The 16,105-nt window shown below is 37.9% G+C and overlaps 1 protein-coding gene across 10 annotated transcripts in view; it reads right to left on the reverse strand.

Annotated features, from left to right (window-relative positions):
- ELMOD1 (ELMO domain containing 1) overlaps window positions 1–16,105 on the reverse strand; it is a 68,125-nt gene that overhangs the window by 18,511 nt on the left and 33,509 nt on the right. For all 10 annotated transcript variants that reach the window (XM_038536305.1, XM_038536298.1, XM_038536304.1 and 7 more), the window contains 3 exons: window positions 15,419–15,516; window positions 11,106–11,235; window positions 4,847–4,980 (listed from right to left, as the gene is read on the reverse strand). In XM_038536305.1, the coding sequence (XP_038392233.1) occupies window positions 4,847–4,980; window positions 11,106–11,235; window positions 15,419–15,516 (362 nt within the window). The remainder of the gene's footprint in view (window positions 1–4,846; window positions 4,981–11,105; window positions 11,236–15,418; window positions 15,517–16,105) is intronic.

A 16,105-nucleotide genomic window follows, 5' to 3' on the forward strand; every position in this document is an offset into this window, starting at 1 on the left:
GTAATTCTGAATGTGAATGGGGTAAATGATCCCATCAAAAGATGCAGAGTTTTGGACTGGATAAAAAAGCAAGACCCATCTATTTCCTGTCTACAAGAGAGTCATTTTAGGTCTAAGGACACCGCCAGCCTGAAAATAAAAGGTCAGAGAACCATTTACCATTCAAATGGTCCTCAAAAGAAAGCTGGGGTAGCAATCCTCATATTAGATAAATTAAAGTTTATCCCAAAGACTGTAGAAGAGATGAAGAGGGACACTATATCATACCTAAAGGATCTATCCAATGAGAGGACCTAACAATCATGAATATTTATGCTCCCTAATGTGGGAGCTACCAAGTATATCAATTAATAACCAAAGTAAAGACATACTTAAATACACTAATAGGAGGCTTCAACACAGCACTTTCTGCAAATGACAGATTTTCTAAGCACAACATCTCCAAAGAAACAAGAGCTTTAAATAGTACACTGGACCAGATGGAATTCACAGATATTTACAGAACTTTGCATCCGAATGCAACTGAATACACATTCTTCTCAAGTACACATGGAACTTTCTCCAGAATAGACCACATGCTGGGTCACAAATCAGGTCTCAACTAATACCAAAAGATTGGGATTGTCCCCTGCATATTTTCAGACCATAATTGCTTTGAAACTTGAACTCAATCACAAGAAGAAATTTGGAAGAAACTCAAACACCTGGAGGTTAGAGAGCATCCTGCTAAAAGATGAAAGGGTTAATCAGGAAATTAGAGAAGAATTAAAAAGATTCCTGGCAACTAGTGAAAATGAAGATACAAGTGTTCAAAATCTTTGGGATACAGCAAAAGTAGTGCTAAGAGGGAAGTGTCTTGGGAGGCTTTTGATGACTGCTTCAATTTCCTCCCTGGTTATTGGCCTGTTCAGGTTTTCTATTTCTTCCTGTTTCAGTTTTGGTAGTTTGTGGTTTTCCAGAAATGTGTCCATTTCTTCTACATTGCATAATTTAGTGGTGTATAGGTGCTAATGATATGTTTTTTAAATCATTTGTATTTCCTTGGTATTGGTTGTGATCTCTACTTTTTCATTTGTGATTTTATTAATTTGAGTCTTTTTTCTTTTTAATAAGGCTGGCTAATGGTTTATCTATCTTATTAATTCTTTCAAAGAATCAACTCCTGGTTTTGTTGATCTCTTCTACAGTTCTGGTCTCTATTTCATTGAGTTCTGCTTGAATCTCAAGAAGAGAGTTAATAAAACTCTCTTCTTCTGCTTGGTGTAGGTTTTATTTGCTGTTCTTTCTCCAGTTCCTTTAGGTGTGAGGTTAGCTTGTTTTTGAGGTTTGTTGAGGTTTTTCCAGTTTTTTGAGTGATGCTTGTATTGCGATGTACAAAAGTCCAGGGCCAGATGGCTTCCCAGGGGAATTCTATCAAACGTTTAAAGAAGAAACAATACCTATTCTACTAAAGCTGTTCAAAAAATAGAAAGGGATGGAATACTTCCAAACTCCTTCTATGAGGCCAACATCACCTTAATTCCAAAACCAGACAAAGACCCCACCAAAAAGGAGAAATATAGACCAATATCCCTGATGAACATAGATGTAAAAATTCTCAACAAGATACTAGCCAATAGGATCCAACAGTACATTAAGAAGATTATTCACTATGACCAAGTGGGATTTATCCCCCGGATGCAAGGCTGGTTTAACACTCATAAAACAATCAACCTGATAGATCATATCAACAAGAGAAAAAACAAGAACCATATGATCCTCTCAACAGATGCAGAGAAAGCTTTTGACAGAAGACAGTATCCATTCCTGATCAAAACTCTTCAAAATGTAGGGATAGAGGGAACATTCCTCAGCATCTTAAAAGCCATCGACGAAAAGCCCATAGCAAATATCATTCTCAGTGGGGAAACACTGGGAGCCTTTCCCCTAAGATCAGGAACACGACAGGGATGTCCACTCTCACCACTGCTATTCAACACAGTACTGGAAGTCCTCGCCTCAGCATCAGACAACAAAAAGAAATAAAAGGCATTCAAATTGGCAAAGAAGAAGTCAAACTCTCCCTCTTGCAGATGACATGATACTGTACATAGAAAACCCAAAAGACTCGACCCCAAGATTGCTGGAACTCATACGGCAATTTGGCAGTGTGGCCGGATATGAAATCAATGCCCAGAAATCAGTGGCATTTCTCTACACTAAGAAGAAGAAGAAGAAAGAAGAAGGAGAAATTAAGGAATCAATCCCATTTATAATTGCACCCAAAAGCATAAGATACCTAGGAATAAACTCAACCAAAGAGGTAAAGGATCTATACCCTAAAAACTACAGAACAATTCTGAAAGAAATTGAGGAAGACACAAAGAGATGGAAAAATATTCCATGCTCATGGATTGGAAGAATTAATATTGTTAAAATGTCTATGCTACCCAGGGCAACTTACACATTTAATGCAATCCCTATCAAAATACCATGGACTTTCTTCAGAGAGTTGGAACAAATCATCTTAAGATTTGTGTGGAATCAGAAAAGATCCCGAATAGCCAGGGGAATATTGAAAAAGAAAACCAGAGCTGGGGGCATCACAATGCCGGATTTCAAGTTGTACTACAAAGCTGTGCTCATCAAGACAGTGTGGTACTGGCACAAAAACAGACACATAGATCAATGGAACAGAATAGAGATCCCAGAAATGGGCCCTCAACTCTATGGTCAACCAATATTGGACAATGCCTGAAAGACTAATCACTGGAAAAGGACAGTCTCTTCAATAAATGGTGCTGGGAAAATTGGACATCCACATGCAGAAGAATGAAACTAGACCATTCTGTCATACCATACACAAAGATAAACTCAAAATGGATCAAAGATCTAAATGTGAGACAAGAATCCATCAAAATCCTAGAGGAGAACACAGGCAACACCCTTTTTGAACTTGGCTACAGCAACTTCTTGCCAGATACATCTATGAAGGCAAGGGAAACAAAAGCAAAAATGAACTATTGGGACTTAATCAAGATAAAAAGCTTCTGCACAGCAAAAGAAGCAGTCAACAAAACTAAAAGACAACGTACAGGATGGGAGAAGATATTTGCAAATGACCTATGATAAAGGGCTAGTATCCAAGATCTATAAAGAACTTACTAAACTCAACAGCAAAGAAACAATCTCATCATGAAATGTGCAAAAGACATGAACAGAAATTTCACCAAAGAAGACATACACATGGCCAACATGCACATGAGAAAATGCTCCACATCGCTTGCCATCAGGGAAATACAAATCAAAACCACAATGAGATACCACCTCACACCACTGAGAACGGTGAAAATTAACAAGATGGGAAACAATAAATGTTGGAGAGGATGTGGAGAAAGGGGAACCCTCTTGCACTGTTGGTGGGAATGTGAACTGGTACAGCCACTCTGGAAAACTGTGTGGAATTTCCTCAAAGAGTTAAATGTAGAACTACGCTATGACCCAGCAATTGTATTGCTGGGTATTTACCCCCAAAGATACGGATGCAGTGAAACCGCAGGACACCTGCATCCCCGATGTTTATAGCAGCAATGTCCACAATAGCCAAACAGTAGAAGGAGCCTCAGTATCCATCGAAAGATGAATGGATAAAGACATTGTGGTCTACTTATACAATGGAATATTACTCAGCCATTGGAAATGACAAATACCCAACCATTTGCTTCAATGTGGATAGAACTGGAGGGTATTATGCTGAGTAAAGTAAGTCAATCAGAGAAGGACAAACATAATATGGTCTCATTCATTCGGGGAATAGAAAAAATAGTGAAAGGGAATATAGGGGAAATGAAAGAAAATGAGTAGGAAATATCAGAGAAGGGGACAAACTATGAGAAACTCCTAACTCTGGGAAATGAACAAGGGGTAGTGGAGGGGGAGGTGGGTGAGGGGTGGGGTGACTGCGTGATGGACACTGAGCGGGGCACTTGACAGGATGAGCACTGGGTGTTATGCTATATGTTGGCAAATTGAACTCCAATAAAAAATATACCAAAAAAAATGAGTAAGGCTTAGTTTCCTTTAAAAACACATCACTATCCTAACAGGATGGTGTCAAAGCACAAAGAAGCAACTGAAAAGGACTACCTTTGGCTTAAAAAATAGTGACTCCATATGACTTAATTTAAACATGAAAATAAAAGAATGAGCAGTTATTTGAATCACAACAAACATATAAAACTAGGAATTAAAAATTGTGTTAAAAAAACTTAAAAAATTTTTTTTGATCACTAACAAGGAACCTATGGCACCAACTCCTCAGTCTTGAGATTTGGCAACTAAATAGAAAATTTGAGCATCTGTCCTCTCTGTATTTTAGAGAAACTAAATAACCATAATTGATGAAGGAAATCAAGTCTTTACAGAATTCCAGCCAACAATTGTGAGAGGAATCACAGAATTGGAAAGTCACTTTTTGTACAATGAATTAACTTGTCCAGTGAAGATTATTGAAGGATGAAGTGATCAGATAAAGGGCTGAGGGACTTTATGATGGCACCATCAGGCTGTGATGCCTCCCTTCCCTCTCAGCAGGACTGAGAAGGGGACACTGCAGGCCACCCTCTGATGTCACCTGAACCTACTGAGGCCTTTCCAAATACCTCCAAACGCAATGAAGTTTGCCAAAGAAAAGGAAGAGGTAGTACCTTTTTAAATTTTAGGAACCGGAGTTATCTCTCAGAGGACCTCAGTGTTTTCTTGGAGTTTTCTACGAAGTGGCTTTTGGAACTAGTAAAACTCAACTTTGTCACTTCCACATGACCAGGACATCACTTTTTAATACTTAACCCTTCTGCGTTTTACTTACTGCAAATTGTATAGGCCCAGAAGTCCCATTCCTCGAAAATCAGTTTTAGGATCATCACCTTGGAAACCAATTTCACACCATTGCTTAGAAATTCGAGATTCCAATGGAGTATTGGGCTTCAAGAATTTCCATAACTGGAAGACAAGATAGAAGGTTAGCCTGTTGATGTAAACACAAACACTTTTTCCTATGGCAGATTTTGTAAACTACATTACTAGGAGGAGCTTTATAAAGCTGAATATAGATTTGATCATATTTCAATAATTTAGGACAGCAGCTCTCACTGTATGGTCTGAAGACTCCTTGGAGGGACTCAGAGACCTTTTCAGAGGATTTGGGAGGTAAAAACTATTTCATAATAAAACTTAAAAAAAATAATAATAATAAAACTTAAGAGGTTATTTGCCTTTTCTTTCTCATCTTCTCATGAGTATATAGTAGAACTTTCCAGAGGCTGCATGACCTGTGATGATGTCATTACTCTGGAGGCTATGGAATGTGTACTTGTATATTTTAGTGCTTTACACTTTTCTGTTTTAATTTCTAATAAAAAATATAACTGTATAATCTCCCAGAAAAGGTCCTCAAAAATTTATTTATTTATTTATTTTTATTTTATGATAGTCACACACACACAGAGAGAGAGAGAGAGAGAGAGAGGCAGAGACATAGGCAGAGGGAGAAGCAGGCTCCATGCACTGGAAGCCCGACGTGGGATTTGATCCCGGGTCTCCAGAATCGTGACCTGGGCCAAAGGCAGGCGCCAAACCGCTGCGCCACCCAGGGATCCCATTCCTCAAAAATATTTAAGAGAATGAAGATAAATGGCGAACAGGGAAATATTTTAGGCCATGTATTATTTTTACCCCAGTATTATTTTTTTTAATTTTTATTTATTTATGATAGTCACAGAGGGAGAGAGAGAGAGAGGCAGAGACACAGGCAGAGGGAGAAGCAGGCTCCATGCACCAGGAGCCCGATGTGGGATTCGATCCCGGGTCTCCAGGATCACGCCCTGGGCCAAAGGCAGGCACCAAACCACTGCGCCACCCAGTTTACCCCATTATTAACAAAAAGAAAAGTGGACTTGAGTTTCCTTTCTGACCTCTAGCAGAAGTGAGAGCAAACAAGCATCCTATAACCGGAAGAAGGAAGATCACTGATGTTCATGAATAAATAAACCTCAAAATATAGTATCCTCTTTTATAGTATCATTTTTAAGAGTTACCTAGAAGAATTTTAATATTAGTATATGTTAATTGACAAATATAAACTTAAATACTGGGCAGCCCTGGTGGGGTATCATAGATACTATGATCTTCACTGCTTAAGGAACTGGTTCTATTTTTCTAAGTTTTCTATTGAAAATAGATTCAGCAATACTATTACTTGAGAAAGTGAAACCCACAGCTGCATAAATATATAATGCTCAAACTAATCTTTCTAATAAAGAGATGGACATATAAGCAAATTTACTTTTTAGACTATTAATATTTTATATTGTGTCTTTATTATAGACAGGGACAAATACAAATATAAAATTTTCTTATTACTGTTTGAGACATACTTCAACTTCTAAATTGTTTATTCTATGTAATACGGACTTTAAATCTTACAGAGAACAGTAATACACAAAAGGCTTGCTTTACAATGTATTGTCCCATTTGAAACAGTGTAGAACATAATAGTGACAGGAAACACTAACGAAAAAGAGATATAATTCAAAGGATACAATATGTTAGTGGTACAACTGCTAAAGGGTGAGAGAAAAATTTCAGAGTGAACAAAGTGAATCTATCATGCTTGAAAGCAAAATAGCAAACATGAGTCTAAGAAATCCCTTTTTATATTATCCATATGAGAATTTATCAGTGTTCTGTGTTCATCAGGTTGGAAAATATTTGAGTTCAGTAAAGGAGCGCTAAAGAATGAGAGAAGAGCCTCTTTTAAAAATACTTTAGGGGAGTAAAAAGTTTGAATAATGCTTAAAAAAGAAATTCCGTTTTAATAATTTCATGCATCATGACAGACCAGACCAATGGCTAAAAAGTGTTCTTATTTATTTTTCTCTAAACATTTTATTTATTTATTTATTCATGAGACACACAGAGAGGAGAGAGAGAGAGAGAGAGAGAGAAGCAGAGACACAGGCAGAGGGAAAAGCAGGCTCCACACAGGGAGTCTGATGTGGGACTCGATCCCGGGACTCCAGGATCGTGCCCTGGGCCAAAGGCAGGTGCTAAACCGCTGAGCTACCCAGGGATCCCTAAAAAGTGTTCTTAATTAAATTCTTAATCCTATCTGCTTTAATAAGGGTCACTTTCTCAGATAATGAAAGTTGATTATGCTAAAGTATTTATATGAAGTGCTACCATGTATATATTTCCTGTAAGAATGAGTTACTGGATTCTCTTCTGATAAATAAGCTCTTTCCTGAAAAAGTAAGGAGAGGAGGCAGGGTGGCCCTGAAGGGTGAGGTCATTTCTTGCATGTAGGGAGATGACCAGAAATCTGAACCAAGGGGGCAGGCCTCTTTGGAGTTCAGCCATCTAAACCGTGCTGTTGGGAGTGGAGTTATTACAAAGCTACTGCCACTGGCAGGAGACCAGTAATAGAAAGGGTGATTCCCATGGCAGATGACAAGCTACAGATGTGGAAGCTGTACCCTGATGGACTGTCATCCATCATGGCCTACACTCTGTTTCACTCTTTCTCTTTACACTGAGCCTTTATCACAAGCTTATTTCAACACTTTCCTTGTCTCATGTCTGTTTCAGAAGAGCAAGGGCAAGGTCCTTTGTCTATCCATTCATTCAAGGAGAAGCAGCCTTTCACCAAGACCACCGATCATGGGGTTATCTCTTCCCATCAGGAAAGGATCTTTTAATTTTGAGTTTTGTTTTGTTTTTAGATAGGGGAGAGTGGGGCAGAAGGAGAGAGAGAAGCTTTTTTGTTGTTTTTGCGGTTGTTGAGAGAGAGAATCTTACGCAGGCTCCACACTCAATGCGGAGTCTGATGTGGGGCTCAATCCCATGAGTCTGAGATCATGACGAGCCAAAATCAAGAGTTGGATGCTCACTGACTGAGCCACCCACGTGCCCCTATTTTTTTTTCTATTGAGTACCTGACTCTACCTAAAATTTTCACTTTATTATTAATGTGGTCAGCAAATGTTTAATAGAAATGTTCATTTGAATAACTCACATGGACAGTAAGTACTCTATGAACATAAGGCAATGCTATTTAGTTTCATCTCACCCTATATTTAAATCAAATGATCATAAAATCTTGATTTTTTTAATACTTTAAGACTATGAACACTGATAATGGCCTCCCACATTTATAAATCAGAGCACTTAAACAGTATGGCAATGTATTATCTAAGCCTCTAAATCAAGAGTTGGCAAACTTTGTCTGTAAAGGACCAGATAGTAAATATTTTAGGGTTTGGTGGCCATATGGTCACTGCTGCAATTACTTAATTTTGCCATTGTAGTACAAAAGCAGCCAAATAGTACATACATCAATGAATGGACATGTTCCAACAAAACTTTACAAAAATGGGTGGCAGGCCAGATTTGGCCCACAGGCTTTAGTTTGCTGACTCCTGCTCTAAACAGTTCATGAAGTAGGTAACAAGAGTCTTATTACCATTTCAAAGATGAAGCAGCCTCAGGTCAGGCAGTTAAACACAAACCATGGACCAGCCTCTTGAAATACAAGTGGGAAAAAAGGCACGGTTTCTCCCTTGGGAGGTAGTGTAGTGCAGAAGCATGGAGCTCTTTCTAACAAGGTGAGCTGGAGCAGCATCTAACTGCCTGGCCTCATTTTCCTCACTTGAAAATGAGGATAGTGCTAATCTTTCACCACAAGGTTATTGTGACCATTAAGTGAAATACTGTTGTAAAACATTTACTGTAATGATTAATGTGTGCTAAATATTCACTGAATGTTTTATTATTACTAATTTTATTATCATACTTGGAATTTGAATAAACTAATGAAGAGAATGAAGGTCCCACTCTTAAGTGTTCCTGGGAGATTGGTGAAGATTTCAATATTGAATAAATAAGGATTTTAGAAAGAGCTGGCTCTGGCTATGAGGATACCAGGTAATAGAGGGAATTGCATGAGCAAATGCCTGGGCATATGGCATGGCCTGGACTGTTCTGGGTCAAGGTGAATGACAGAGCATAGAGGCTACAGGAGGTACAGCTTGGGGAAATAGATTGGAAAGAGCCCAGAATGCCAAGTTAAGGTGCATGAGCTTTCTTCTGTCAGACACAGGGCAGCTGAAGTTTTATTTTATTTTATTTTTTTTAAGATTTTATTTATTTATTCATAGACACACAGAGAGAGGGGCAGAGACACGGACAGAGGGAGAAGCAGGCTCCACGCAGGGAGCCCGATGTGGGACTCCAGGATCACACCCCAGGCTGCAGGCGGCGCCAAACCGCTGCGCCACGGGGGCTGCCCCGGCAGCTGAAGTTTTAAACCTGGGGAATAACGTGACTGGATAATCCCTCTGGCAGTATTTTAGAAGATAGAAGGGAGGAGGCTAATAGTGGCAGAATTAAAAGGCTATTATAACGCCCCAAGCTAGAGATAATGCTAAATGAGGTAGTGGGTATGGGAAACATTCAAGAGCCATTTTGAGGGATCTCTATGGATAAGATTTAGTGATTTTTTTTGTCATTGCATAGTATCTCCCCAATTAGATTGCAAGCCACTCGAGGGTAGAAAAGATGCCTTTCCTCAAGGTACCTAAAGCAGCAGTGGACTGCCCTGCCCTGGCTTTATGACTTACTAGCTGTATGGATCAGAATCTGGACTGTAATGCTTATAGTTTGTTCAGTTGTAAAGATACCAACCATCACCTTGCTTATTTCTTATAGCTATACCAGTAAAAAATAACACAAACTCAAATCACAGATAAAAGGTATATCATAAAACTCCTTGACTTTTAGTATCTAATGAACTACAGTAATTCAAGCATTCATCCCTATTTGTTGAAAACCCACTATGTACAACATCCATACAACAGATCAGCTAGGATGGTGCACAGCAGACACCTAGATGTCACTGATTCTGAAGGCATTGGCCATTCTAATGAATTCTTCAGCTGCCTGTGGCCACTCTGTTCATTTTTACACCTCTTTTCTCTTTCATTTACCTCTTATTTCTCACCTTGAGGTAATTTTAATTGAGCTCGACTACTTCTATCAGAAAATAGGATAAAAAAGGCAATAACAGGAAATGAAGCTCAGCCAGTAGGTTAGCTAAATTTAAGCAGAGCAGAAAGAAAAGAAAAACTGCTAAGAATGAGTGAGTCTTCTTTCATCTTTAAGGATTCACATCAGATATGGCACTAATTAGCAGACAAGTCATCTGTGTAAGTATTACATACACAAAAGTGCGTACTCCACACAAAAACACAGAATATGTTTTTAAAATTACAGCTCATATTGACATTTTTCAATAAAATAAGGCAGTTAAATGTTTCTTTCCAATTTTGTTAGCGTCTTTTGTATTCTAGCGAAGGACAAAGAAGTACTCCATCCTAAAAAGCACCTATTTTCAGAAGCGAATTTAGAAGATATTTCAAATGAATAGTTCTAAAGGTGAGTCTTAATTTCTTAAACTCCAAATTCAGTGTTTTGAGGTCAAGTTATTGGTGTTTAATAATGCACATCAGATCATATAAGATCCTTGAGGGTTTGCTTTGACAGCCAGAAGAAGTATATACAAGTGCACATTGTTCTTCTAACGGTTTTAGTAAACCAGATATAAACCTTAACCTCCTCTTCTGATACTCTTCAAGTTACATGAATAAATAATCAGCAATAAGATCTTAGGTAATTTCCCAAGAGGGCTTTTGCTGAAGCAGAAACCAACTTCATCTTCTTTTATGTCTATTAAAAGTCATAAATGGAAATCCCATGTCACCCTTTGACAAATGCTTTTTCTCCTACTGGCTTTCAATACAGTTAAACAGCCTAAACCTGAGCCAGACAATGAGTGCTTAAGGAAAACACCTCTGATGCTGTCTCAGATTTTTTTATTATTTATTTATTTTTTAAAAAGGCTTTACATTTAACTTCTCACATGAATTTTCTAATGAAGAATTTACCTCTCACATCTGAACCAGCAAGAAGAGTAGGCTTTCCCAGCCAGCTACACACCCAGTGTCTAGCACTTGGTGGGGCTTGGCAGAGGTTAGCTGACTTAAGAAAGCACTGAAATGTTTTCAAGGTCTAACCTTCAAAAGCATTTCTTCATGTTGGGGGTTATCAGAATCATAGGGTTCTCTGCGCAGTTTTTCCACATCTGCAATAAGATTTCTGTAGCCAACAATTTGCAAAAGGCAAGCTTGAAGAGAGATTCCCAACCTAAGGTGTTCAAAAACAGAAGAAACACACATGAGGAGAAACAAAACATATTTTGGCGTTTGTTCACTTGATGTGTGCACAATAGGACTTTCCATATTTATATAATATTGAGGAAATTGCTCATGAGATGTATTTTTTTATTGGAGTTCACTTTACCAACATCTAGCATATCACCCAGTGCTCATCCTGTCAAGAGCCCCCACTCAGTGCCCGTCATCCAGTCACCCTAACCCCCCGCCCACCTCCCTTTCCACTACCCCTTGTTCATTTCCCAGAGTTAGGTGTCTCTCATGTTCTGTCACCCTCACTGATATTTCCCACTCATGAGATGTATTTAATTGTAGTCTAGTTTTTCTTTTTGTGGACACAGAACCATATTTAGTTTATTTAGAAACATAAAGGAATGTAACATTTCCTGCATTGATCTCCCAATCACTTATTTGAGTGGAAGCACAGTTTCTTACTGAGGCTCCATATGGACAGTTGTAGAACTTGGCTAAAGTTTACCTCTTGTTCTGGCCTTTTCTTAAAGTTACAACAATATGGCTTAAAAAACAAGGGAGCTCTTTACGCAGGTGAGTTAAATAAGATGTAGAAAATATAGGTGATAATGAATTCAGAGGGATGATTTAACCCTGCTAGGTGGCTCTGTCACAAGCACCTCAGGGGTGTTGTGTGTGTGTGTGTGTGTGTGTGTGTGTGTGTGTGTGAGAGAGAGAGAGAGAGAGAGAGAGAGAGAGAGAGAAAGGGGGAGAGAGAGTGCTCTCAGGAGCATAGTGGAAGGAAAATTGCAAAACAACAATAACAACAATAACAGAAAAATCCCCAAACACCTGTGCTCGGGAGCATCCCTGACAGATGAGGCAATACCAAGAGAAAGAACTCACTACTTTACAGAATTTCTCATTCCCTTCTGACTGCTTTGTCTGAATGCTTTTTCTTATGTTGAAACAAAATTCGCTTTTCCTTATTACCAAGTGGTTCAAATTTTGTTCTCTGAGAAAATTCATTTCCAACTTTCCCTGGCCAAAACTATTTATCTTAAGACAGTGATTCTTTTTTCTAGTCTGATATACAGGAATCCTCACATCTCCAGGAATCCTCAGTTCCTTCAATTTCCTCTCATGGGACAAGGGTTTCACTTGTTTTACTCTCTCACTGTCTTCTCTGAATGTATACTGTTTGAATAACAGACCCCTTAAACATATCACCAGAAAACAGTCTGGCAAGTGTGATACACAGAGAATCACTACTTTCTGTGACCTCAATGTTGCTTTTCTCTTCTACAACATAGCAGATAAAATAGGTCACATTACATCTATAAAACAAGTGACCAAATAATCACCACGATCCTTTTTTCACATAAACTACTGTCATGTAAATTATTCTCCAGTACTTGTTTGATGGCATTTTATTTTATTTTTTAAAGATTTTATTTATTTATTCATGAGACACACACACACTCATACACACACACACACACACACAAGAAACACAGGCAGAGGGAGAAGCAGGCTCCATGCAGGGAGTCTGATGCAGGACTTGATCCCAGGACTCCAGGATCATGCCCTGGGCCGAAGGCAGGCACTATACTGCTGAGCCACCCAGGGATCTCCATTGATGGCATTTTAAAATCTAAAGGTAATATCTCATATTTATTTATTTATTATTTATTTATACTGTTAAGTTTCTTTATAGTCATTCACTTCTGTGGCTCAAAGATAGTTGAACATTGGCAATTTCATAGGATTCTACCCAGAGTTAACTGTCCAGTATCCTCCTCCCAATTCACACTAAATTTGAACATTTTTTGTTGTGGTGGTGTTTGTTACAATCATCTTTTTTTTGAAGGAGAAAATGAGATGTTTAGAGGTTAAGTCTAATGTTGGGAGCAATAGAGAATTATACATTTTAGGATTGTATACCTATTCCACATATTGAGCATAAGGTCAGATAACCCAAATACTAAACTTAAATAAAACTGAATGTTCAATTAAATGGCCCTTATATTTATCTGTTACCATAGCACCACAAAATCAAAGGAGAGATTTAAATTTAGGAAAAGGGCAGAGTGGCACTGGTCACCCAGAGAATCAATGTAGAACTGAGAAGAGAGTTAATTTTGAGGAAAAGAGCAAGAGAATATAGGAGGGAACAAGAGGAGCCAATTCGATTTCCCCCTATTTTTACTGTAGTAATTTCTCAAGTGCATTAGCAGCGCTTGAAAAAAATGTAAAACAAAATGTGGTTACTTAAGGAAGTAGTCCAAATGTCCATTGACAGGTGAATGGAGATAGGTGAATGGATAAATAACATGTGAGATGTGTGTGTGTGCGTGTGTATATATATATATATATATACACACGCACACACACACAAACACACAAAAGGTATATATATATATATATATATATACACACACACAAACACACAAAATGGAATATTAGTCATAAAAAAGAATAAAATCTTGTTTTTTTGCAAGAACATGGATAGATCTAGAGAGTACCATACTAAGTGAAATAAGTGAAATAAGTGAAATAAGTCAGAGAAAGACAGATACCATATGATTTCGCTCATATGAATCTAAGAAATAAAACAAAAACAAAGCAGAAAAAAAGAAACAAACCAAGAAACAGACTCTGAACTACCAGATTCTGAGATCACCAGAAGGGAGGGGGTGGAGCACCTGTCATGATGGGCACCGGGTGATGTAGGGAAGCGTTGAGTCACTATACCGTACACTTGAAACTAATATAACATTGTATGTTAACTACACTGGAATTAAAAAAAAACACAATGTATGGTTAACAGTAGAAATGGCTTGATAAATTATAACATATTTCCTCCAGTCTTCTCTATTTACTGTTTTTTTTTCCAGAAAACTATTTAAAAAAATTATATTTTGTCATGTCAGTCTAGGAAAAAAGGACTGAAATCCATATTGAGATGTAAAAATGCAATCTACTGCCTCTAAGAGTTTTTTCCCCAAAGGAAATCAAAAGCATAGATGGCAACTAAATGATCCTGAATGAAACATAGGACTTTCATGGAAAAGACTGAAAAGATTTACTATTAAATCAAATCCAATATCCAAATATGATTGTGGGTCTAATATATCCCTCATGCCCAACTGCAGTCTTAAATTTTTGGTTCAACTTAATTTAAAATGAATTGCCTTCTTAATTATCTTCCCAAAGAAATAAAATATATATCAGGGGTTTCAAAAAGACATTTGCTATATAATTAAATCACCCTTAATGACTGAATAAGGAAAAGATAGCTAATTAGCTGAAGTGTCTGCAGAAGAATGCTATGGAGACCATGTGGAAATGGGGTTTTGTGCTGAACCCCAATTAGCTAGTACCCAGAATCTCTCCAAGAGGCAGACCTATACAAAGCACACTCGGAAAGTCCCTTTAACTACAGTTCCCCATCTTTGGCAATTAAAAGCCTTTCTCAGCCATAACGTGAAGTTCTTGCCTGTGCACATCTAAAAGACAGTTTGATTGTTACCTACCTAAACTGTCTCTAAATATATCTGCCTGCAGAATTTATTCTACCCAACATCCTTAACCCAAAATTTTACTGAAAAACTCCTGTACCCAATGGGAAATATAAAGCTAATTTTAAAAGTCATGTACGTTGCCAAGTGCATTTTAATATTTCCAAGATGAGAGGACTAAATTACAAAGTTCTGAAGTCTTTGTATGAAAACCATCCTTCCCTCCCACACATGCCAGTCTTCTTGACAAGCATGTAGGAACCGTCTCCAAGATTATCAGCCTGTCATAAACTGAGGGGATATTTTTGATGGAGCAGAATCAGCTTGGGCACATTTACAACATGAACATTTACTGTTAATGTAAAACAGGCATTGTGTGGCATGATTGTTCATAAAATGGGTGCCCTTTATTTCCTCTTCTGATATCAGGGCATCCATCAGATTTCCTACATTCACTGCAGCTCAGAAGCAAAGGGTAAATCATAACAGAAGTAGAGAGCTGCTGCTATTTACAAATATGAAAAAGGTACCTTTTTTCTTTTTTCTTCATCTGAAAGTCAGAAACATTGCAGATGATGGTGGCAGGGAGAGTGGGAGAGCATGCCAGCCAGCTCAGCACTATAGAAGTACTAAGCACATGCCATGTGTTCTGTGTTTACAACAGCAGAAATACACTCTTACTGTGGATTTATGTCAGGGTTAATTTGTTTCAGTTCCATGATGTCCTCTATGGTTTTCTCAATGGCGTCAGGGTGAGCAGTCACTGAGGTCTGCAGCAGCTGGAAGACACATGCCAATCAGTTCCCTTGTCACAAGTGGCAGTGACTTGAGCGGGATCTGTTCATAAGGGGGTCTTGGGTATTTGCTTAGAACTCCTCAATGACACTAAACTAATACTAAACTAAAAGCAAAAATTGATTTTGTATTTGAATTCTAGTAACTGAGACATTTTTACAATGGAGGGGGACAGTGCAATTTTCCTGATTAAGATAATTAACATAAAACAGAAATACAGAAGTTTTTTTTAGTATTTTCATCTTTCTCAAGCTACTTAGGTTGAAATATTATTTTATTTTTCTTATCCAATATACATGGTTTCCATTGTTAACAGATAGTATGCCTATGACTGAGTGAAGGACATGGAGGATGTAGTCATAAAAATGCCCAAATTAAATAATAATGTTCAAGAATCTTGAAAAAAGAACCAACCCAGATTTTGTCTCTTATGTGGATGCTTAACAGTATGCTATAACAGCTAGCATAGTGGCTTCTCTGATTTTCTTGGGAAATCTTGAGTATAAAGTTAAATGATCTGGATATTTAAGAAATGCCAGAGAGTTAACATTGTTCTTATTTTCAAAGAATATT

This window comes from Canis lupus, chromosome 5 (assembly GCF_011100685.1).
Source record: "Canis lupus familiaris isolate Mischka breed German Shepherd chromosome 5, alternate assembly UU_Cfam_GSD_1.0, whole genome shotgun sequence".
Taxonomy (NCBI): Eukaryota; Metazoa; Chordata; class Mammalia; order Carnivora; family Canidae; genus Canis; species Canis lupus.